Source organism: Cuculus canorus, chromosome Z (genome assembly GCF_017976375.1).
Source record: "Cuculus canorus isolate bCucCan1 chromosome Z, bCucCan1.pri, whole genome shotgun sequence".
NCBI lineage: Eukaryota > Metazoa > Chordata > Aves > Cuculiformes > Cuculidae > Cuculus > Cuculus canorus.
In genome coordinates, this window is record NC_071441.1 from 55,815,548 (window position 1) to 55,840,269 (window position 24,722).

At 49.9% G+C, this 24,722-nt stretch overlaps 1 protein-coding gene across 6 annotated transcripts in view; it reads left to right on the forward strand.

Moving 5' to 3' along the window:
• PAX5 (paired box 5) overlaps window positions 1-24,722 on the forward strand; it is a 152,266-nt gene that overhangs the window by 16,159 nt on the left and 111,385 nt on the right. For all 6 annotated transcript variants that reach the window (XM_054054158.1, XM_054054154.1, XM_054054159.1 and 3 more), the window contains exon 5: window positions 2,182-2,310. In XM_054054158.1, the coding sequence (XP_053910133.1) occupies window positions 2,182-2,310 (129 nt within the window). The remainder of the gene's footprint in view (window positions 1-2,181; window positions 2,311-24,722) is intronic.

Genomic DNA, 24,722 nt, shown 5'->3' on the forward strand with positions numbered 1-24,722 from the left:
AAGGAAAACTTTTTTTTTAATATTAAAAAAAAAAAATAGCATAATGGATTACAAATATTCTAAAGAACTTTTAATCATTCTTATGGACAGATAATTCTGCATAAAACACTTCAGCACACGTGCTAATGCACCTTCTTTGTCATTCTCCAAGGGCTGAACATAGTAAATGAATTTTATAAATACTGCTAAAAGGTTTTGAATTTTACTGATTATTATGATAAATAGCTTTCACCATGAGACAGAAAATTGAAATCTAAACCAAAAAAACCCCACTAATGGGGGTCTATAGAATGTCAGATAATTAAAGTAATAAATCAAGAAAAGGATACTTATTCATAACATTTTCTGCACCATTAGTCAGTAAGTAGTTTTGAATGTGTTTTTTTCATCTATCAACCATCCCTTCCATAATTCTTTGTGCACTTGCAGTCTTGAGTGAAGAGGTAGCAAAACTTTCCCTAACTTTACATCATAAGCAGAGCAGCAATGCTGCGTCCCGAGGTGGGCGATGCTGTACCTTGAGACAGGTGATGCTGCGCCCTGCGGCAGGGGATGCTGTGCTCTGAGGCAGGTGATGCTCCACCTTGATGCAGGCAATGCTGCATCCTGAGGCGGGCAATGCTGTGCCCTGAGACAGGTGATACTGCACCCTGAGACAGGGGATGTTTCACCCTGAGACAGGAATACTGTACTCTGAAGCAAGGTGTGCTGTGCCCTGAGGTGGGGGATGCTGCGCCCTGAGGTGGTTGGTGCCAGGTGATGGGGTCCCTGGTTGGGGGGAATTGTGGATGGGGGGGCATCCTCAGCCCTTCCAGAGAAGGATGGTGGCTCTCGGAGTAGGACAGCTCTCCCGTGCCGCAGCAGGAATTGTGGGGCTCCGTCAGGGCTCAGGACTGCTTTCTTTTTGCCCCTGTTCTGTGAAAACTGCTGAGGCACGGCTAAGCCCTGGGTCTGTACGCAGAAGGGAGACAGGGAGAGAGCCCTGGTTCCTCTCTGTCTTCGTGCTGTCACCTGCGAATTGATAAATGCTGGATGCCTCCCTCAGCGAGGGTGGGCTGGCACTGTGAGACTCAGAATGCAGGCACAGAGCTGCGTGAAGCCTTTGGCCCTGTCAAGGCAATCACAATGCAGTACTAGGAAGCACCAAAACAATCCAAGAAGAGGAAAAGCATCCCTCATTTTGCTGTGGGGGCTTAAGGGCTGTCTCTGCTAGAAGAAAAGACAGAGAAGGGGAATCTTGTTTCTCAGGGCTTGGAGGTGATCAAGGCAGCAGAGATTCCCAACAGGTTTGCTCCATGTGGGCTGTGGCTGTGCTCGGAGTGGTCCTGCAGGGAACCCCGTGTATGCAGGGGTGCAGAGTGCTTTGTGGGATGTGGGGATGTGAGGATGTGCCAGCACAGGCTTTGTCTGTGAGCAGATGGAGGTATTGGTGGTGCTGCCTCCTCTACCTGCTCGTGTAGTCTTAAACTCCTGCAGCATCACACGGGCACAGTATCTGCAGCCCTGGCTGGCATCACCAGGCTGTGTCGGCTGTGATGAATGTGCTCCCATCTGGCTGGACACAGCCAGATCCTGTTCCCAAGGGATCTGTTAAAGCAAAATGGATTTTCTCCGTATTTTGAGGAGCCTCTGGGCCTTTCAGCCATCCCTGAATCTTGTCTTTGCAGAGGTCCTCACTGGCTGGAGGCCAGTAGCTTGGCCAGCAGGATACAGGTGGCAAACCAAGCACAGCAAGTTCATGCTGCCCCATTCCCAGGAGGTTCCTGCACCAGGAGGCTCTTTGGGGTCCCTGCTGGTGGAGGCTGCTCTCTCTGTGCAGGGCTATGCTCCCAGCCAGCTCTGTCCGCATTTCTGACCACATGGGCTGATGTGTCACCAGGTGGTGCCTGCTGGCCTGAGCGATGCAGCTTCCCACTGTACCTTGCTCGGGATGGGGCAACAGGAGGCTGAAGGAAGAACATCCCTGTTCTGCAGAGCGTAGCCTTGATGGGGTGAGGGGCAGCTGTGTCTCTGCTCTCATCCCTCCATGGGGCTGTTGCTGGACTGGGTGTGGGTTCTTCCTGAGCCAGAGTGGCTGGCAGAGCCGCTGCCCATCTCAGCACTGCCACAGGGTCTGATGGCTTTTGGGTAGGCTGCTGCTTACATCCTCGTGCCCGCTGACCACCTGGTCTTGCCTTGCAGCCTCCACAGGATCCGTGACCCAGGTGTCCTCTGTCAGCACCGACTCTGCTGGATCATCCTACTCCATCAGCGGCATCCTGGGAATCGCCTCCCCTGGCACGGAAAGCAACAAGCGCAAGCGGGATGAAGGTAGTGGGAGCTGCTTTCTGACGGGGGCGTGGTGGTGTGCCCTCATGTGTGCCTGGAATGGAGAGGATGCTGCGTGTGTGTGATGTGATGGAGCTGTGGATGCCCCCATCACCGTCTGCTGCGGTGGGGTTTGGTACTTGGTCACTTGGTCCTCAGTCCTGGGCTTTGGCCAAGGTGACAGCCCATTTAGTGACTTTCAATGTGACCCAGTGGCTGAAGACAGGACCTCTTGAAGAGCAGGGACTTGTCTGAGTGTTTCAGAAAGCACCGGGGTTGGGTCACAGTTTGTCACCAGGCCGTCCTCCTGACTGGGGGACATTTCCCTCAGTCTCTGGAGAGGGGAAGAGACACTGCCTTGCCGACTCTGTGGCCACCTGAAACAGAAAAAATGTCAGGGAGATGTCCTTGTCCACAAAGAGACAGAAAACCAGTGGCAGAGCTGGTTGCTGTGCGGCGTTGCTGCATGTGCTGCTGGCGCCAGGGGCTTTTGTTGTCCCCAAGGGTGAAGATGAGCACGCTCTGGGGAGTTGGCTGTTGCTGGCCCTCCTCATGTCTGCTGCTGGGTTTATGGTCCTGTTGCGTTCTATATCCTGGGCACTTTCCTAGTGAACACAGCGCTTTGGAGAGAAGGATGCTGGGAACAGAATGGAGTGGAAAAGGAGAAATTCTGCATTGGTGTCTTATAAAAATGCCTTTGATCAAGAGCATCCCTCACATTTAGTGGGAGCTTGCAGAGAGGAGCTGAGGTCAAGACTGTGGATGTGTGTGTGGTTAGCAGAGGGGACGCCAGAGCCTTAGTGGGGATGCTGGGCTCACGGCTGCAGAGAGCAAACACAAAAGGGGGCGCTGGGGGCACCAGTTAGCTCTCGATGGGGGTGCTGCCATCCTGCTGCCATCACAGGCTCCTGCCCCTTGCTCTGCAGGATCCGTGACCCCCGACTACAGCATGGATCCGCATCCCTGTGCCTCGTGCTGCCCCTGCTGCCTGATCCCGTGGGGATGGAGGGGGCAGGAGCTGCAGTGGTGTTTACTGAACCCCAGGGAAAACCTGGCTCAGGTCAGGCAGGGAGCCTGGCACCCGAGCTGCATGAACAGGGTCGAACGACTGCAGATGCATGTGTGGGAACACAGTTTGATGAAACTGGGGATGAAACTGCAGGAGGTTTGCAGCGCCAATTTCAGGCAATGGAGACTGGTCTGATGGTAGACTATAAAAACTCCTTGTTTTATACTAAAACTGCCATGGTTAGCTGCTTTTGTGGTCACACATCTGATTTCCTTTTACAAATCAAGGCCAAGGCTGCAGAAAAATACATGCATTAAAACAAGGAGGGTAGAAATTTCATATTTTACCAGCTATGTGAGGGGAGAGGCTGTCTGTGTTAAAACCACACAGCTCTATCACAGGCCTGTCCCAAAGCACCAGCTCTGGGTGCCTGTGAATATGGAAGGGTCTCTGGTTTAAGCCAGAGAAAGTTCTCTGGCCAAGAAACAAAAAGCTCCCAAAACTGCAGAGAAAATAATTGAACATTTCCTTGGAAAGATCTGAAGCAGAGCTGAGAAATTCCCCACCTTTTGGCAGTTCGTTTTTAGATGAGAGCATGCGATTTCTAAAACAGTACCCATCGTTTTGGCAGGATGAGTCATGGGTTTGAGCTCCTGAGCTGGACAGTAATGCTGTCCTCAGCAGCCCGTTTAAACTGCTTTTATAATAGGCTCAGGACTGCAGATCTGGAGAGGCATAAACACAAATTTCACATCTTCATCCATTTGAGGGGATCCCCCAGAGCATCCATAGCCCCTCCCCATCCTGCTCAGCACAAAGTTCCTCTGCATGAGGGGCACGAGGTGCCCGCGGAGGTGTCCCAAGGCTCCACGTTGCAGGGGACGGGGAGGTGGATTGTGCATGCTGTCCCCTTATAATGAAGAAGAGAAACCTGTCGTCTTCTAATTACGGCCTGTATCATGGCGCAGATGCACAAGGGGGCAGAGTTAACTTTACCATTTCCTGACTTTGGATAGCCAGAGAGAGAGTTCCTTCTTAGCGAGCCCCTCACATCATGTCTTATACCCCACTGCTCTGATTTTCAGTGGCTGCTGCAAGGTGCGTGCCTGCTGCTGCACCTCACCACACGCGTCTGCTGGATCACAGGCTGTGCAGCACTCGTCCGGTGGTCTTAGCTCCCCACGGCCGGGCAACAGAGTGGGGACGTCTCATGCTCCAGCTTCCGTCTGCATTGAGGACTCGGTGTGATTCATTTTTGTTCTCCTCACTCTTGAAATTTTTTTTAGCAGATGTCACCAGTCTTTAACTCAGTGGGAAGCTTGCTGGGTAGCAACGGGGGCAAACCAAATCAGACAGTCTTTATTGGTTTATATAGTTGAAGGTGTCATTTTTTCCCCCTGTTGTAGTACGAACTTGGAGCAGATGCGGCTTCGTGGGGGATCGGTTGCTTTCACTTGCAGTTAAAGGACATGCTACTGGAGCCTGACACAAGAAGCAGGCTGCTCTGTAATGAGGCAGAGAGATAGAGGCAGCCGCCACGGCCTCGAGCAGCAGAGGATGCTGGGCAGAAGCTTGATTTGCCTGCAGATTGCCTGCTCCCAGTTCTGTGGCTGCGTGGTCTCCTGGCCCTGCAGCTTGGGAGAAAGCTGTGGAGGCTCAAATGGTGGCAGGGATGCATAGGATGATGTTTCTGAGCTGATGGGTGGGGTGTGTTTGAGGGGAGCCAAGAGTGGGCAGCAAGACCTCAAGTCAGGGCAGGCTGGGTGCTCCGTGCTCACAGCTGGTGGTGGTGCAGGGGCTGTTTTTCTGCACTGCTTCCAGCTCTCCATGAGGCCAGCGAGGGTCCCGAACGGACAACTGACAGGATCTGCATTGCTGGGAAGCACCAAGTATCCCCTGTCTGAGAGGCAAAGCTTCATGAGGTGGGATTCACTTGTCCTTGGTGATCAGGGAGAGGAGGGTGAAAGAGAGCTGCGTCCCCAGACAAGTGCACAGGAGTCCAGGCAAGAGACGGTGCTCATGGCGTGTTTTGGGAGCGTGAGAGGTCACTGGGCTGTGAGTGCTCTGGAGAGGGATCTGAGGATCGCATGAAAGGATGAGGAGGCAGGGCCAAAGCATGACAAGTAGGAGCCCATCCCTCCTTCTCCCTTTGCTCTTCTCACCCTGAGCCCCCATTTCCATCCTGAATGCTCTAGAGCCGTGCAGGAGTGGAAGAGCTGGCAGAAAGGCTGAAGCCCAACAGAGTGACACTCCTGGCATGTTTGTGCTGTCTCAGGGTGGCATTCTGAGGCAGGCGTGTGTCCCAGAGGCAAGGGACATGGCTCTCAGCTGCGATCTCCTTGTCAGCTGGTGCTGTCTCTGCAGGAGAGCAACATTTCTCCATCAAAGCAAGGCAGAGCCTTGGAACCATGTCTTCTAGGAGAGCCCAGTGCTCTGCAAGACGCGCTGTGTCTGCTGCCCCTGTCTAAGCATGTCCACCTCTGTGGCTGGCACGATGCTGGCTGTGCAGAGACAAGCTTTGTGGAAGAGCACTGTTGCACCTCGTGCAGAGCCCTCAGAGGGCTTGAACTGTTCAGTCTGAACACATTCTGTCTCTACATGAGTTTTGCCTTTGATGTGGGCAGCTGTTATTTGCTCTGCTTCAGTCAGCAGCTACTGGCAGGGCTGGCCTGAAGGCCAGGGGAAGAGGGGCTGTTCCCGTACCCCTGCAGAGTGATGTGACCGGCTCCCAGCGGATTTATGAACAGAAACTGGAAGAGTTACTTGAATCTCCCTTCTCACACCTCTCCTTGCTTTGAGCAAAACCATATTCCTCCTTGGGAATGATGACCTTTGGAGCAACTACTGCACATTTTGATGGGGAACTAAAAGCCTAGCTGTTAGTCTTCTACCACCTACCCGATTCTACACCTCTAGACATTCATGTGTTTTTACCAGCTTAGCCAGTGTGAGACCCGCAGCCTGACTGATGCAGAAAGGCTCGTGCTTTCATGTCTGACACTGAAACGGGCAGAAATCTCTGATACTGACAGGTAAGGGGTGGGGGCTGGCCCATCCTGCTGCGGTTAGCACTGCCCCGGCATGATTTTGGTGCGTGCAAGGTGGCGTCTTCTCAGCCCGTGTCTGCTAATGCAGGGGCTGGCACAGGATGGGCATCGCTTTGCTGCTCCACTCAGGTGCAGCTACAATGGCATGGAGGATGAGAGAGTTTCCTCCATATAATCATTAAGGTTGGAAAAAACACTTAAGCTCATCCAGTCAAACTGTCATCCAAGTACCCCATCCCGACTGAACCCTGTCCCAGGGTGCCACATCTACGCACTTTATGAGCCTCTCCAGGGACACTCCACCCCTACCCTGGGCAGCCTCTGCCGGGGCTTCACCACTCTTTCTGTAGAATTTCCTCACAGGAATGCAGGCTGTGCAGTACCAGTTAGGCTGTTTTCTTCCCTTGCGTAGATGCAGCTGTTCGGAGCAAAAGGCTACGTGCAGCAGCAAGCACCTTGCTGCAAACCATGGGCTCAGCCTGACCCTAACAGGAAATACGATCGGAAGTGGGGTGGCAGAGTGGAGCAGGACACTCTCAACAAAGCACTGATCAGGATGTAAGTGTCTGCTACCCACCCACCTCTTCTTGTTGCAGAAGGAGTTCGATAGATTTAAATACCTGCACTGAGCTGCTGCACAGACCTTATTTCAAATTCGCTGGTAGAGAGTCTTCTCAGCAGCAAAGTCATTTGGGGAATTGAAACCAGCATAGCAGGAGATCTTCACTCATTTGAGATGTTTTGTTTCCATTCTCACCAACCATCACCTTATGTTGCTGTTGGTGTCTGGTGTGATGATGTAGGTGCTTGCGCTTTGTTTTCTCAACTGAACTCTCTGAAAAATACCTTTCCTTTAAATGAAGACTCAGCCTTTTTAAAGGCATTGGGGTCACAGTGTCCAAGAGGGGCAGGGATGCTAATAGGGATGAGAAGAAACCGGAGGTGAGTGCAGTCCAATGGCTTATAAAACCATTCCGTCTTGTGATCACTGCACTTCCACGCAGGGATGCTCCACGCTAGGTGTGTCTGGGCATCCAAGCAGCACGGACCTGTGCAGCCGGCTGAAGTGGCTGAGCACATTTCCGACTGTGCCAGTGCTGTGGTGGCTTTGGGAAGTTCCTGCTTTTGAGAATGACCAACAAAGTGTGTGGTGCTTACAAACACAGACATGAGCTCACTGAGTCAGTGACGCATCTTGGGGGGAGAGAGACCAGGAAAAGCAAAGCAAGTGTGAGTAAACGTGAGTGTGGGCTAATAATGAAGGCAGTATTTCCGCATTTTGTGTCTGTCCTCCACACCAGGCCCAAAAGCAATGCTTCCTGCAGGACAGAAACAAAAAGCTACACAAACTGCTAAGCAGAGACTTGCGAGGCTGTGGGTGTAAATGTCTCAAAGGCTGCGCAACAGACAGTTGTTACACAGCAGCCTCCAGTGGAAACACAACACTGAGGAGGTGCTGCCAGGGTTTTCTGTCATGTCCTCTTGTGGCTGAGGGACAGTGCAGCTTCCAGGGCATCTAATCCAGGAGACTGTTGGGGGGGGGCTCGTATTTTCCCCCTTGCACTTATCTTCACTCCTTTTAGCATTGAACACCAGAACCGCAGCTAGTACCCAGCACTACTGAGTATAGTGAAGTGCAACATCCTTGCATAAGGGATATGATCCAGTAGTGGACAGGTATGGTTTGAACTGATGATCTCAAAGGTCTTTTCCAACCTAATGATTCTATGATTCTATGATCCATAGCTCTGTTGCCACCTGAGGCCTGCCCTGTGACCCGCAGTGTATTCACGCAGCACAGGAATTGTGTCTGGGGCATCCTGATGCTCTGTTTTCCTGCAGAAAGACAATCACCTGCCTGTCCTGCCCTCTTGGTCCCACTGTCCTGCCTGACCTCTCCAACCCTCCTGCCAGCAGAGACCTCCTACCTCACTGTGCTGTGGGGTTGTCCTGGCTGGACTGAAGCCCTGGCTGGTGAGAGATGCTGCATCGGCTTGTGGCTCACCCGGATGGGTGATAAAGAGAGCCCTGCCAGCCATGGAGTTATTTGTGAGCATGTAAAACTCCCTTTCCAACCGTGACTTTCCAAGTCTTCATGAATGCAAAGTAGATCTCATTGTAGCTTTCCCGGCAGTGGATGATCTTTGTTCTTCTTTGAGGGTTGGAAAGTGGGACTTCCCTGGCCACCCACAGACCTCCTTCTCCTAGTAACCAGAGCTGTCAGAAGACCTGGTTCCTGGCTTTGTGGGTGCTCTTGGTGTGCCACTCATCTTGGGACTCCTTGATACTACTCTATTGTAAAAGCCATCTCCTCTCTGGAGCAGGGGCTGTGATTTCCTTCTGCTCCAGACTTACTCCTGAAGTTTCCTGAATAGGATTAGGAACTTTTGTTCAGAGGGGTTTGAGCTTCCGTTTTGGAGAGTTTTGCTGAACGAAGGATCACAACACTGCTGGGAATGTGGGGCATTGGGCAGTCAGTGGCATGGGAATGAGGGAGGCGAAGGAGCCCACAGTCCTGTTCATACTACCTGTCTGCACTCTGGGACATCATCAGGAGGAAAATGTGGGTTGCACCCAGTGGGTAGTGGAGTTCAGAGCAGAAATTAACCACTGATGAGGTTTCATGTTTATAGAAGCCTCCAAAACTCCTTTCAACCCAGGTAAGGACCTGAGACTGACAGTACACGATGAGGATCAATATTGTCCTCCCCAGCTCTTTCTTGGGTCTTCTGCACGATGCAGCTGATGTGGGAAGAGCTGAAGGGTTTGGGAATCTGAACCACAAGGGAAACAATTGAGATGAGAAAGATTGGGAGAGGAAAAAAGCAGGAGGTTATGGAGAGAAAAAAAAAATGCCTACCAACAGAAACTTGAAGGTTATGATGCCAAAGTGCCAAACTGTGAGTCTGGGCAGTGACACGTGGGGAGGGGATTCTCAGTGGGACCACGAAGTGAGTGAGGAGGGGGACTGGCCGTACCTCCCAGCTGTACTGCACTGCAGGGGTGATGCCTGCCTGTGGAGTATGGCGGGATGTGGGTGCAGACCCTGATGCTGGGTCTGTGATGGCCAGAAAGAGAGGCGGAAAAATGCTTAAAATGTGAGAAACCAAACTCTTTGTAGTGCATATGGAATTATTCAGGTCCATGCATAGGTTAAAAGAGCGAGAAGCCCCTCCAGAGTCCCAGGGAGGTGCTGGAGTTTACTCTAATAATGTCTGGGCCCACTCCGGCACTGTGTGCTTACTGGAGGTGTCTTTCCTCCTGGGGATAAAGCCAGTGACTATAATGAGATGAAGCCTTCGAAGGGAATGAGGTTTCACAGGGTCAGCAAGTGCTGATTTGAATTTCTCCTGCTGATGCAGATTGTCCTTTGCGTTCAGGGCTCCTTTCCCGGTGTTGCAGTAGTGGGGTGAGCTCTTTGTCCCATTGGTTCATAAGCTCCTCAAAAGAGATGATTTTCTCTCAGACACTGAAATCATCCTTTTCCAGTTTGCTCCAGACCTTGCTAATTACATCACAGGGATGGCTTCATCTGTGCTGTATCCAATGCAATCTGTGGCTCGGTGAAGGCCTTATTCTTTTTCTGAATTTCATTGAAAGCTTTTTTTCCCTGAGTCCTTGGGTCCCACAACACTGGGGATTTTGTTTTGACTAATTCTTTGCGTTTACCTTTTGTGCACCTTGCACAAGGCATTCTGAATGTGCTGAAGTGGTGGCAGCCTCTGGCCGTACTGGCAGTTTGACACCAGCAGTGGTGGTGTCACCCATGGATGGTGCTGGTTTGACACCAGCAGTGACAATGTCACCTGTGGATGATCGTGCGTGTCTGGAGAAGGAATTTCACTTCCCCGTGTTATGAGATTAGACCTCTTGGGTGTTCCCAAGAGCCACCCTCAGTGCTGAGCTGGTACTCCAAGACATAAATAAGTGGACCTCAGCTGGCACAGGATTTCTCTTTTGGAGAAAAAGAGAATATGCTGGCATTCCTCATGAAATTCTAGGGAAAGGAATAATAAATGTGGGTCAAATCAGATCTCACCTATGGCAGCATTAAAATGGTGTAAGGCTTCTGAGAAAGTTCTGCACATCTATATTAGTGAAAATGAAACAAAAAAGCCATTTCTGCACCCAAACTGTGCTGTTCTGATGTTTGAGGGTGATGTGGTCCCTCCAGTGCTGCTGAGACAGGATGGTGTTTCCAGGGAGGGAAGGACCAGCCTCTATGCAGCGAGGTGATGGAGCCTGTGGGCTGACGTCCTCCTTTGGTGGGACAAATCCGTTCAGCTCTACAGGACAGTGGGAGCATCCCATGCTCTTACGGCTCTCCACGTGCTTCCGAGTGACATGCTGAGCTGTGACTCTGTTGAGTGCTTGTGACTGTCTTCATCCCTGTGCTCTCGGGTACCGGTGCCTATTTGGGGTCCCTGTGGATGTGGTACATGGCTGGGTGGATAGCAGTGGCTGGGCAGCTGTCCCAGAGGTGGACATCCCTGTGCCTTCATGCAAGCAGGGTTTGGAGGGATGAGCTGGTTCTGTCCTGGCTGTGAGTGATGCTCGCCCATGGGTGGTTTTACACGTTCATGGCTCCGTGCAGGAAAACTCCCCGCCGTCGCAGCTGCCCTTTCTGAGTGAGCGGGTTACCAGCTGTCTTGTGCGCACGTCAAACGCGTTTGTCACTTCTCTCCTAATGCAGTCCCCGGGGTCCCTATTTTCAGGAGAGCTCTCCTCCAGTGCTGGGGTGAAGCCCTGCCTGTTTGCCACCGGCTTCGGTGGAGCGGGGATTTTCCCGGAGCTATGTTAATGATAAGCCCAGACTTCCACCACTCCTCACAGCCTGCTGTAGCTCCAGCTGTTCTCATCAGGAGCTGTCGAGTGCTAGGTAATTTTCAAGGAATAACCTCTTCATATCGGTTTAACTAAAATCCAGTTTAGGGGTAGATGTCTTGTCAGATTGTCCTGACGACACCAGTACTGGGGCTGGCCAAGGTTCTTCTGTAAGAATGCCTTTTCCAAAGAAAAGCAGTTTTGCGGGAAAGCAGGATGTGTCTCTGTTGATGAACATTTGATATATATGCAGATATAAAATAGAACAGAAAGGTCATGAGTAAGATGAATCATTGTGATTTTATTTAGAAATTTATAACATTCAGATAGGTGGAAATACCAAGGTGCAGCAGCAGCACATGTGCGTATCACGTACGTGTGTGCCTACACAGAGGTGTGTGCTCGTCCCTCTAATGTACCCTTCACCTACAGAGAGATGGGATAAAAGTTTTGCCTTAGGATGAGTATTTTACATTATTCACAGGCCTTCACAATCGTCTTTCCAGATGGTAAACGGTGATATGGGACGTTTTACAAAGGCATGGAGGGATAGGATGAGGGGGAATGGCTTTAAGTTGGAGGGGGGAAGATTTATACTGGATCTGAGGAGGAAATTCTTCACAGTGAGGGTGGTGAGGCCCTGGCCCAGGTTGCCCAGAGAAGCGGTGGCTGTCCCATCCCTGGAGGTGTTCAAGGCCAGCTTGGATGGGACTTTGAGCCCCTGATCCAGTGAGAGGTGTCCCTGCCCATGGCAGGGGGTGGAACTGGATGGGCTTTGAGGTCCCTTACAACTCAAAGCATTCCATGTTTCTATGATTCTCTATTTGAGAGACAAGTTTGAAGGACAAAACCAAGAAGGGATTGCTGTGTGGGTGTTAACCCAGCTGTTTTTGAGACTTGCTTTCCATGTGACATGCTTGAGCGAGGTGTTTCTGTTGGAGGAGGATCGCACATGTTGTGCTGCAGTGTGCAGTGCTGGATTTCCCCCTTTGTCCCCTGTGCACAGGTCTGCATTGCTCAGGTCTGTCAGAACGCATCCACGCTGTTTAATAAATGCCTCAATTTCCAGCATGCAGGGGAGCTCTGGGGAGCTGTGGCCTGCTCCGTGAATGTTTGCTCTGGAAGAGGTAGGTTTGGCCATTTGCAGGCAGTGCTTGGAGAGACACAGGAGTGATTCCCACCTGATAGGTCCAGTGCCAAAGAATTAAGTAAATGATTTGGCTCCTGAATGGTAGAGGAGCTCTCTGAGTATCACATATTTCTGTGTCAGGCGTGGAAACAATAGTGGCTTTTCCCAGTCCCATGTTCACTCTGCATGCTGGGGTGAGCGCCTATGTGGGGGCATGGGTTGGCCAGGGTCTCTGTCCCACCTCTGAACCCTTCTCCCTGAAGGAAAAGTAATCCAGGTTCTCCTGTGGATAACGACAGGTTAGTTGGCTTCTCCACAGCTGCACAAAATTATCACGGATTATCACGTAAGACTGGAATCTGCTGCCTTTGCAGCTGGTGTGAGATTTAATTCGAGCTTGCTGGGATTTTAAAGTCAGAATTATTTCGTTGGCTGAAATAACAAACTCCTGAAATCCTGAATGGTAGTGGAAAACTACTTTTTCTGTTGCTGCTTTGGGGAGAGACGGAGTTAATAGTTTAAGCTGTAATTGCTGTTGTTGCCTATTGGGAGGTTCCTTGTAAGCAGGCAGTACAAGTTCAGTGAGAAGCAGAGCACGAGGGTGTCCTGAGGTTGGAGGTTTCTCCAGTTCTGTTTTGTCTATTGTGGCCTTTGTGTGCACTCTTTGCATTGAGGGTTATTTATTGCTGGAGGTGGTTGCACAGCACTGAGCAAATCCTGACTATTTTGGCAGCTTCTAGCATTTGTGGAACCGCCCCATTATTTACAAATCTATCCCATTATTCACAATTCTATCCCATTATTCACAATTCTATCCCATTATTCAACAAACATTGTAAAGAAATGCAGCTGTGGGGTTATTTCCATCAGACTTGGTGGTGGCATTTTGCTCTCTGTGGGGTTTTTAGCTTGAACAACTGGTCTTGCTCCATTTGCTCAGGTATTGGACTTGTGACTGCAGGATGTCTCTGTTGTCTGGATGTGCCCAAGTCAGGAAGAGCACCTTCACAACTTTGTCTTGGCTTAGTGACCAGGATACAGCAGAATTTGGAAAAGCTGTAGTACTTGCAAAGGGCAGCAATTTACTCTCTGTGGGCCCTGCTGGAGCGCAACCCCCTGGGTCAGGGCTTGTTCTGCTATGGAACTGCAGATAAAAATAGGGGAAGATGTGCTTTGCAGCGTGTGTGCGGTGGCTCCCATGCAGGTGGTGTGCACAGGACACGTGCACGTGCTGTCAGTCTCTCGTGCTCTGGCTTTGTGCGTGCCCTGCACCTCCCAAGGCGAGGGCAGCCTGCGTGTGGTCAGCAGCTGTTGGGAGTCCCAGCATCCAGCAGCCCCAGCAGAGCTGCAGCAGCAATTTTACACAGACGGCAGGACCATGCAGATGTGCTGCATCAATAGCCAAATCCCTCTTTTTGTTCTTTTTCTATTTTTTTTTTTTTTTTTAACTTGAGCAGATTTTGCAAGTGGAAAAAGAAGACCTAGTTGGGAAAATCCAGAGATCTGTGTCATGTGTGCCCCAGCAACACATGTATGTGTCTGATAGGTCAAGTATTCATTGAATCACAGAATAGTTTGGATTGGAAGAGGTCTTTACAGGTCATCCAGTCTGGCCTCCTGCAGAAGCAGGGACATCTTCAGCCAGGTCATGTTGCTCAGAGCCCCATCCATCCTGGCCTTCAATCTTTCCAGGGACGAGGCAGCAACTACCTATCTGGGCAAGCTGGACCAGGGCCTCACCACCTTCAATGTAAACAATTTCTTCCTTATCTCTAGTTTGAATTGCCCCTCTTTTAGTTTAAAACCATTGCCCCTTATTCTGTTGCAACAGACCCTGCTAAAATGTCTGTCTTCATCATCCTTACAAAGCCCCTTTCAGTACTGGAAGCTGCTCCAAGGTCTCCTCACAGCCTTATCTTCTCCAAGCTGAACAATCTCAACTCTCTCAGCCTGTCCTCATAGCAGAGGTGCTCCATCCCTCCTATCATCTCCTTGGCTTCCTCCGGACCCATTCCAACAGCTCCATGTCCTTCCTGTACTGACTCCAGAACTGGACCACTGCTTTGGGTGCAGCCCAGGACACGGTTGATTTCTGGGCTGTGAGCGCACGCTGTCAGCTCATGTCGAGATTCTCATCCCCCAGCACCCCATGTCCTGCTACTCAGGGCTGCTCCCAATCCTTTGCTCCCTCAGCCTGTATGGATGCTGGAGCCTGCTGCAACCCAGATGCCAGACCTTGCACTTGGTTTCCTACTTCCACTGATGTTTTGCTGAACTTCCACAGGAAGATGAATTTCAACTTGTTTCCCCACTTCATATTCAGGGAGGGTTGCTTTTCTGTCTGAGTCGCTGGATAGTTGCCTCAGGTGGTCTGAGGTTTGTTTCCCTGCACTCCAGCTCTCCTGCGACAAGAGCGAGCGCAGCACTTGTGCTGATGCACCCCACCGATAACTCTGGAGCAACTTTGCGAAAGCATTTTCTTGAAGTCAGTTTCAGAGCCATGGACTTTGGTTTCCCTGTTTTCTACTTGAACCTCTGCTCTGGAGACTGGTCTGATCATGGAGGTGCCTTCTGGGGCAGTGGCCATTCGCGTGATGATGCTCATGACTTCAGAGGTGGGAGGAGGAGTCAAAGTGCTTGGACTTCTGAAAGCAATCATCATCTTCTCTTCTGGAAGATGCATGGAAAACTTAAGAGTGGAGTTTTCCCGAGTGTTGTCTCCTTTTAGAATCTGCTGAGAGATGGCTAAAGTATAGGTATGGTTGTTACTTTAAGTTTGTGGCTGTCACTAAGACTGATTTTCCTTTGCTGCTGCCATTCCATGTTACAGTTGGAGATTGGTATGAAAGGATCTTTAGCTGAAGTGCATCCCCAGACCGCGTTTTGGGGGAAATCCAGTTAAAATCTCCTACCCACTGGGCACTGCTTTTGCTGGTTTGTTGCATGGCAAAAGAGATGTCTACAGAAGAGGTCAGGGTATTGAACATCTGTCAGGTAGTAACATGAGTGAAATACAGTGGCTTTCAGAGCACATGGACGCTTCATCTTCATAAAACAGGTTCTCTGTAGCCACTGAGTGGGCTGCCAAAGCAGTGAAACAGCTGAAGGCTGCATCTGCTGCTCTCTGAGTTTCTTTGGTCACAGTCTGGGTAAAGATGTGTAGCCACTGCCTGTACTTGGTTAGTTCAGAAGCCTTCTGCAACTCTGTCACTGTGGGACACCAACATCCTTCAAATGGGCAGAGCCAGAGAAAAGGTGTCCCTTGTTGGATGGAACCTCAGGGATGGTTATGAGCAGGGGAGGCTGAGTGCTGTAGGAAATGCTGTTCTTGTGGGAAAGCGTGGCTTCACTGAGGGAAGAAGCTTCTTTCAGAAGCTTTGCACGAGTCACATCAACTTTTACTCAAAAAAAGTGAAGAATGCGATCTTAAAAGCAAACTTGCAGTGAGGAGACATCTGGAAGAATAGGTTTGCTTGAGTGGTTACCATCTCACTTGGCAGAGCTTAATTTGGCCTCATTGCAGGAGTAGCTGGTGAGGTGATGGGTTTTGCCTGGTGGGCTGTTGCATTGCCCTGCAGGACTGTACATGAGTTGTTTTCAACTCCACGCCGGAGGGGTGGCTGGGAGATGTCTCCTCATTGCCTGTTTCAGTGCACCATGACAAAGAAGGCACAGCCCAAGGGAGAAGCGGAGACACTTGGCACGCATGTTGAAAGCTTCGTGGTGGCTGAGGGTTTCAGGTGAAGGCACCAAAACATCTTATATTGACAAAACATGCTTCAGCCTCCTCTTTTAATGCTGAGCGATTACTGCTGGACTTTGTGTTCAAGGTATTCCTTACATTCCTGGAATGTAATTTTCTGTATTTGCTGTCTCTGGGTGGTTTGCATGTCAGATTGTTTTTCATTTGGAAGGTCTCAAAGCAAGCTGTTGCCATAGGACTGGGCTGCAGCTGCCTGGCTGCCTTGAGTACATTTTCTTTGTGGTGGAGGCTTTTAAAAAATTCAGATCCTTCACACGTGGTACTGATTTCTTGCTGGTCTGAGCCCCCAAACCAACCTCCCCGGCACGAAGGCTGTGCTTACTACCTCCTGCGGCTGGAGAGAGCTCAGAAGCCTCCAGCCGTGTCAACAGGGCTCCCCTGCACTTCCCCTCGTCTGCCTGTAATGGATTTTACACCTGAGCGGTTATTTTTGGTGGTACAATTCCTACCTGTCCCAAATGGGACGTTTTGTCTCTTGTTACAATTCACAAAGCTAGACGGGGCTGCTGGTTTCATGCTGTGCGGCATCGACACATGATGCCCTTGTAAACATTACTGTCAGCAGTGGCAATTCCATCTCTATTGTCCCAATAAGATTTCATGCTTGACAGTGCCTGACTTTTTTTTTCTGTAAGTCGACTAATAAGAAATAGTTGTGTAGCGGCTTTTTTCCTTCTCTGATTCCCCAGTTTTCCAGTTGCCTCCCTGCCTGTTGTCTCCAGGTTTCCTCACAGACAGAAGCAGGCAGCAGGTGGCATTTCTGGAAAAGTGAGGCTTTGTGACACAAGGGAGCCTGTCTTCTCCTGCCTTGCCCTGTCATGGGGACAGAGAACCATCCTCATCCATCGCTGGGGATGACTCACGTCCATTACGGCCTTGGCTGGCAATGAGGAGGGTGGCCTAGACACAAGACGGGTGGTTCAGGACAGGAGAAACAAACATTGACACGCCTGAATCCAGAAAAGGTGTGATTTTTGAACTGCTTAGGTGTATGGCTTTGAGTTTTGAACTTGGGTAACTCTTAAGTTGACCCATTCTCCCTCTCTTTCACCCATGTCATGGAGGCATTTGGTGCCCAATGGTTTCACCACCACAGTACCTTAGTGGGTCCTTTTTTGTTTAAAGAAGGAGGTCAGAGTGTGGGGATACTGAGAAATCTGTCTGTGGTTCCCTAGGAAGTTTGTGTTTGGTATGCAAAATCTGTGTAAACTTCTGGGATCTCTTGGTCTTGTTCCTGTTTGCCAGGTCACCATTCCAGAGCCTAATCACAGCCAAGGTAAATTCTCAAGTATGGGGTGCTGTGGATGAAAATCATAGAATCCTGGAATGGTTTGGGCTGGAAAGGACCTCAAAAGCCCATGCAGTTCCCCCCTGACATGGGCAGGGACACCTCCCACTGGATCAGGGGCTTCAAGCCCCATCCAACCTGGCCTTGAACACCTCCAGGCATGGGGAAGCCACCACTGCTCTGGGCAGCCTAGACCAGGGCCTCCCGCCCTCAGGGAAGAACATTTCTTCCCAAGATCTCATCTCAAGCTCTCCTCTTTCAGCTTAAAATTATTCCCCTTGTCCTGTTGCTGTGCTTCCTGATCAAGAGCCCCTCCCCAGCTTTCCTGGAGCCCCTTTCAGTACTGGAAGCTGCTCTAAGTCTCCGCGCAGCCTTCTCTTCTCCAGGTTGAACAACCCCAACTCTCTCTGCCTGGCCTCATGTAGGAGGGTCTCCAGCACTCAGGGCATCTCAGTGGCCTCCTGCAGACTTGCTCTAAAACAGAGCCATTAAGTTGGTGACTTGGCTCCAAAGTATGAAACTGGTGCCACTCTGTTTGGCAGTGGTGTATCTGCATGCGATTCGCCTGGCCACTGCTGGAGTGGGAGCACCCAGCCAGCAGTGGCCACCAAGGATGAATCCTTCCTGTGCTTCCTGGGACGCTCTCATCCTGCCTCCCACCCTCAGGCCCTCTCCTGCAGAGCAGTTTCCCCAGCAAAGCTGGAGCTGCGGATGGTGTGGGTGGAGGTAGTGTGGTGCAGTGGCGGGCAGGGGAACCTGGTCAGACCCTCAGAGGAGTGGGTAGGGGTAGGAGGTGCTCACTGTGCTTTGCCGCTGCATGGTGGGTTTCTCAGACAGCAGTAGAAATGGTGATCACCAGCCAAGCCCATCTCACTCCTCTGGAGCTCCCAGGGCTGTCCTCACTTCCGGAGAGACACAAATCTTCCCATACAAGCTGTGAGCTTCAGCCTTGCACCTCCAGGCATGGCCCTGCGCCTGCTGTGCACCCGTTTGTCACCTTGGAGACAAAAACGAGCCAAAATCGTTTATCTCTGTTCTGTCCTGTGGCTCTCCCTGCTGGGAGGCTTTCCTCACCTCTGATATTTAAAAAAAAGTATGGTGCTCGCTTGAATTTGCTTTCTGATGCCCGTACTGAGTTTGTAAGCTGGTCACATCTAACCAGTTACCACAAAATTGATTCTGGAGCCTTCTGTTTAGAAACCTGCAAGGTACATCCCAGGCAATCACGCTATCTCCATCAGGCACTGAATGAACCAGTCAATAATCACCATCGCAAAGGGTGCAGAGGTCTTTCCTATTACCCTTGATATTTTTTATGAGCATCTCTACATAGGGAATAGGTGTATGGATGGGCAGGTGGAATATAGATGGTTGCTATGCATCTGTATACATGCAGAATATGTGTGTGTGTATGTGCAGAGATAGAACTAGGTACATATATACGCACCGTTGTGTTCCTTGCAGCTCCCTCTTTTGCTTTGTGGATATGTCATTCATGATTTTGAACCAGCCTTAGCTAAACCTTTACTGCTTCTGTCCCAAGCCTTGTTGTGAAGATAACCACAAACACCATGACACTCGCCCTGGTAGCTGTCTGGCCCAGAATAAACACAGCTGCATTCTTCTAAAGTGCCAAAGAATTTCTGAATGTGCAGCCGGCAATGTATGATGAGTAGAACTTTGCAGACAGGAAAGATTTACTACATTACAACATGTTCCGTTAGAGTGTCCTCACTTCACCAGTAGGGAAACTGAGGCACCAGGGCTGGAAAAGTCTTGGTGCTGGCTGTCAGCAGTGCTGTGAGAGAACCAAGGCTTTGAATCTCGATGAGCATGTCAGCTCATCTCAGTGTGCCCCGGGGATCCCTTCTGGCCCTTCAAGGACCCACCGTTTAATGCAACCACAGCTGAATTGCTTGTCCCTGCTCACAGGATCCTCACTGACACTTACTTGCATAAAGGAGAAGGAAAAGCTATGTCTATTTGCCATTTGATATGATCCGTTCCCTTTTGGTGGGTATTGCGCATAGCTGGGTGTGCACAAGGATGTGTTGGCTCTCACAGTTCACCGCTGTGTGCCACATCCTCCTCACCCACTCAAGGACCCAGCATGCAAACACAGTACAGGGAAGGGATGGAGATACATGCTCAGGGCTACTTCTGCATCCCAAGAGATTAAAACTGATTTTGCTGGGCTGTTTTCATGGGCCTCTGCTCTCCCTGACTTTTCCCTGCATCATCCCGTGTTCTGCAGGAAGCTGAAGGTGACATGAGCAGGACAGGTAGGGTTTGGTACTGCCCTGTGCCCACGGGTCAGGTGTGCTCTGTATCTGAGGGACATCACTTCATCATTGCTGATTAGAGCTCACCGGTTTGTTCTGGTGTGGGTGACTGCATTTCTGCTTTGCCTTCCTGGCCACCCTATGGATCCCATGGCTCCTGTTGACCTCTGGCTGCTGGGGATGTTGTTTTTTATCAGTGATGCTGATCTGCCAGTCCTCCAACCCCGTTAGTTTGTCTTGGTCCCATCCTCTTTCCCTCCCGCTGCAGGCACAGACAGAGCTGCTCTGCATCAGGATGTTGAGATGGGGTGGGGTGGGATGTTTTGAGGATGTTCTGGGATCTTGTGTCAGCAGCCATCACCAGTTCTGGAATGTCGCAGCAGCAAGGGGAAGGTGTCTGATGTTGCTTTGGTACCTAAGCCCTAGCAGATGCTGTATCTCCATTAGACCTTTCCCCATGTCAGAGGTAACCCCATGCTGCTGTGGTGGGGAAGGGGTGGTGAGTGCGCAGAGATGCAGCCCCTATCCCATCGCAAGGTGGGGAGAGCCCATCTGCAGCTGCGGCATGGGCTCCCGCTCCCTGAGCCCACTCACCATCAGTGCCTTCTCACGCAGCTGTTTGTCATGGGAATGGATCATGGTCTCCAGCAGCTCTGGCCACCCCATCACCTCCTTGAATACCCTTTGGAGTAGCAGCCTGAGCTAGCGAGGGTCTGTGCTGGCAGGGTGAGTGGAGATCTCCATCAGCAGCTGACAAGCATCGCAGAGAGGACACAGCCACCGTGGGTGGGCGCACTGCTCAAGAGCTGAAACCCGTCTGTCTGGTGGGTACGGCAGCTATGGAAAACACATCGTAAGTGGCAACACCAGATACAATTGCATTGAGATGGCAGAGGTCCGGAGGAATCCTGATGGGCTGCCGATAGTTGGTTGAAACAAATTGCCCAGTGCTGTGATACCTCAGCTCCCAATAACAGAGGGCAAATGGCCTTCCAGGGAGAGATATAGATTTTCCTTTGAGATATGGAAAGAGAAATAAATTAAATTATGTTTGAACATAGGGTTCTCCCTCTCTCTCTGTTTAAGAAAAAGAAGAGGAGAGAGAAAGAAGGAAGGGAAATGGGAGGGGGGAAAGGAAAGAGACAGAAAATAAGCTTCAGCAGGCATTTGCAATTTAATTGATATTTGGTGGCAGGAAGCCATTCAGTATAAGTAAATTGACGTTATAAGATAAAAATAATCGCTTAATGGGATGCCTTCCCCCACGGCTGCAGCAGGCCAAATAAATACGGCGTTGTGCGTCGAAGCAGCGTGGTGGCCGTTCCTGGGCACAGCCTGCTCCACCGCGCTGGCGGCGCTCGGCACGGGCTGCGGATCATTTTTATGGCATCTGTCTCCGCTCCCCGAGAGCAGGCAATGAGGGGTTGCACATTGATTGCCGCTCCAGCCAACGGTGGCTGGGGGAGAGACCATAATTAATGGCTTTATTTGCTGGAGCGCCGCTGAGAACAATTGAGTGTGTTATGGTAACGACTGGTGCCCGCGTTCTGATGGCATGGGGATGTGCTGGAGTAGCCCACGGGTGCAGGGTGCAATTGTGGAGGGGAGCCAGTGGTGCTCAAGGGGCTCAGCCAATGTGGGGATGATGCCAGGCACAAGGTGTGAGTGACACGCTCCCAGTTCATCCCAGCAGTGGTGATGAAGAAGACTCTGGGGTCATTAGTCTGCCTGCAGAGCTGCCATGCTGTCTTTGGAAAGAGGGAAGGCAGTGATGGCTGCTGGTAAAGGGACCCATCGTCTCATCCCACGTGGAGTAACAGCTGTGCTACCCAACACCCAGCTTCGCAGCCACCCCAGGATGCTGCCCTCCAGCTTGTGGTGCAAGGATTGCAGTTATCTTTGCACATCACAATCTCTTCTTTCTTTTCTTTTCTTTTCTTTTCTTTTCTTTTCTTTTCTTTTCTTTTCTTTTCTTTTCTTTTCTTTTCTTTTCTTTTCTTTTCTTTTCTTTTCTTTTCTTTTCTTTTCTTTTCTTTTCTTTTCTTTTCTTTTCTTTTCTTTTCTTTTCTTTTCTTTTCTTTTCTTTTCTTTTCTTTTCTTTTCTTTTCCTTTTCTTTTCTTTTCTTTTCTTTCTCTCTTTCTCCCTTTCTCTTTCCTTCTTTCCTTTCCAGTTGTTGTTGTGAACCATGCATAGTTTTGTCTTGTTGGCAAGGAGTTCCGCTGGGATGTGAGAAGACGGACATTATTTTGCAGATCACTCCTTGTGAAGAACCTCTCGCTACGTGTCAGCAGTTATGTATATATGCATGTACATGTAAGGCAGCAGAAATCTCAAGCTGAAAGAGAGGAGATAGAGATGAGATCTTAGGAAGAAATATTTTCCTGTGAGAGTGGTGAAGACCAGATGAGGTCTCACAAGAGAGGAATAGAGGGACAGAATCACTTCCCTCAACCTGCTGGCCACGCTTATTTTGATGCAGCCCAGGACACGGTTGTCCTTCAGGGCTGTGAGCACACATTGCTGGCTCATGTCAAGCTTCTCATCAACCAGCACCTCCAAGTCCTTCTCTGCAGGGCTGCTTTCAATCACATCATCTCCCACTGTGTACTGAAAATGGGGAAATTTGCCTAAGAAACTGTATTATTTGTTTTGCAAAGCATTTTGTACAAGAACTGCAGTGAAGCATAATCACTGCTGACACAGGTTGTAGGAAAATTCAGAGAGTTTGCTTATACCCAAGACCATGGTTTTTAAATTCCTGTTCTGTTGCCCTGGTCATGTAGAAGGGCTGTCCAGTCTCTTGGGTTTCACACATTTGCACTAGCAATGAGAAAATACCCCAGAACACATCCTGTGCCCCACGTGATGCGCTGTGCTGCAAGCATGGATACAATGCAGGGAACTGTAAGAAAGACTGACACACTCAGGAGGGACCCACCTGGGCCAGAGGATGCTCCCAGAACTGGACTGTGTGGTGGGCACTGGGGGCTGGTGCCTGGGCTTAGTCAGATGTAAGGACCAGAGGCTTATTTACTTTCTAATGCTTCTTCATGTGTGCACATAGATAGATACAGATCTATAGGTAGGCAATAGGATGAGAAGAAATGGTATCAGGTTGTGTCAGGGAGGTTTATATTGGGTATTAGGAAAAATTCCTTTTTGGAAAGAGTTGCCAAGTACTGGCAGAGGCTGGCCAGGACAGTGGTGGAGTCCTCATCTTTCGAGCTGTTTGGATATGGTGCTTAGGGGCATGGTTCAGTGGTGGGGTTGACAGTGTGAGGTTTATGGTTGGACTCGATGATCTTAAAGGCCTTTTCCGACCTTGCTGATTCTGTGATATATAAGGTAGTTGCTTTATATCTAAACACTGAAATGATTTTGAACTGGAAAGCAAAAAAAATTGTGTTTCGAAGTCTCAGGATGGGCTTTCTTTGCACACTCGGGATTTTCCCTGGTAAGGGCTTTGTGTCATGCAGTTCTTCAGAACTTGGGTTGTTCACGTTGAACACGTTGGGTGTTCACTCTCATACCACTGCTGATGCATGGAAGGTGCTGGTTTGCCAGCAGCAGGAGAGCTTCCAGAAGAGGGCTACGAAGTTGGGGAAGGCTTTAGAGGGGAGCCATGTGAAGAATGGGTGAAATCCCAGGGTCTGTTCAGCCTGGATAAGAGAAGGGTGAGGGGAGACCTCATCATGGCTACAGCTTTCTCACGGGGAAGAGGAGGAGCAGGCGCTGAGCTCTTCTCCCTGGACCCAAGGATATGGCAGGAAGATGCCAGGGGAGGGTTAGGTTGGATATTAGGAGAAGATTCTTCCCCCAGAGGGTGATAGAGCACTGGAACAGCCCCCAGGAAAGCAGTCACCAAGCCTGACAATATTCCAAAAGCATTTGGATGTCACCCTGAGCCCCATAATGTGAATGTTTGGGGTGTCCTCTGCTAGGATAGGAGTTGGACTTGATGAGCCTTGTGTGTCCCTTGCAAGTCAGGACATTCTGTGAGTTTAGGATTCTTTGATCCAGCAGTCTTCAAAAATGATTTTCCAAGCTTTAGCCATATATATATTTATATATAAAAATATATTTTTATATAAAATATAAAAATCTGTATAAGTATGTATTTATATATATAAAATATAAAAATCTATGTAAGCATATATTTTTATATATAAATATAATTTTTGTTCCCTCTTGTTCCCCCCACTGGAGGAGTTATCCCATTAAAAGGGAATGGAGTAAGTGAGTTTGGGAACACTGGTGCTGACATGAGCGGCAGGGTAGTCTCAGCCCCTGATGTGGCTGTGCTGCTGCCAGCACGTTTGTCTCAAGCGAGGCTGCAAGAAGAGGCTCGCCTGCCTGAGAAATCATTGGCATGATTCTCGCGATGCAATCAAAAAAGTGACCCTCAGCCTCCCTGTGAATGAAAGCAGGATTCGAAATAGCAGGAGTGCAGGCACTGAGAGTCTTCCACTCTTGCTTAATAAGGGCATCCATGTGATAAGCGCGGCGTCGAGGGAGTTGTACTGTAGATTGCTGAGTTTACTGCAGGATAAATAATTAATGTTTAGATGACACTAATTAATTACATTAATTAGCAAAGAGCTACACTGTTTTGCCTTAAAAGTAAAATCCTGGCTGATTAATTTTGTTCTGTGTCCAATGTGTCAGAACATTTAAGGCAGAACAATAAGATACAAACATATACAGGGAGAAATCGTTGTCTTTGGGTCACCACTGCCTCTTTGTGCTCTTTGGTTCTGCAGCTTTAGCAAAGCCTGGAGTGTGGAAGCATGAATGCATTCAGAAGGCCAAAACAGTGATAATAAAAAAAAAAACACATGAGGTTTAGCTGCCTCTGCAGTGAAGCCACATGATGTGACAACTTTTCGTGCCCTTGCAAATCCTCTGAGCACCTCTCCCTGGTCCCACCAGCTGCACCACTGTGCTGTACGTGGACCCTCCCAGCTGTAGCTGGGCTATGCAGGGCGAGAGCAGGTCCCCGTGTCTGCTGGGGACTAACAGGGACTGAAGACACAGCAGCCTCCAAAAGACAAGCAAGTGCTGATGCTGTGCTG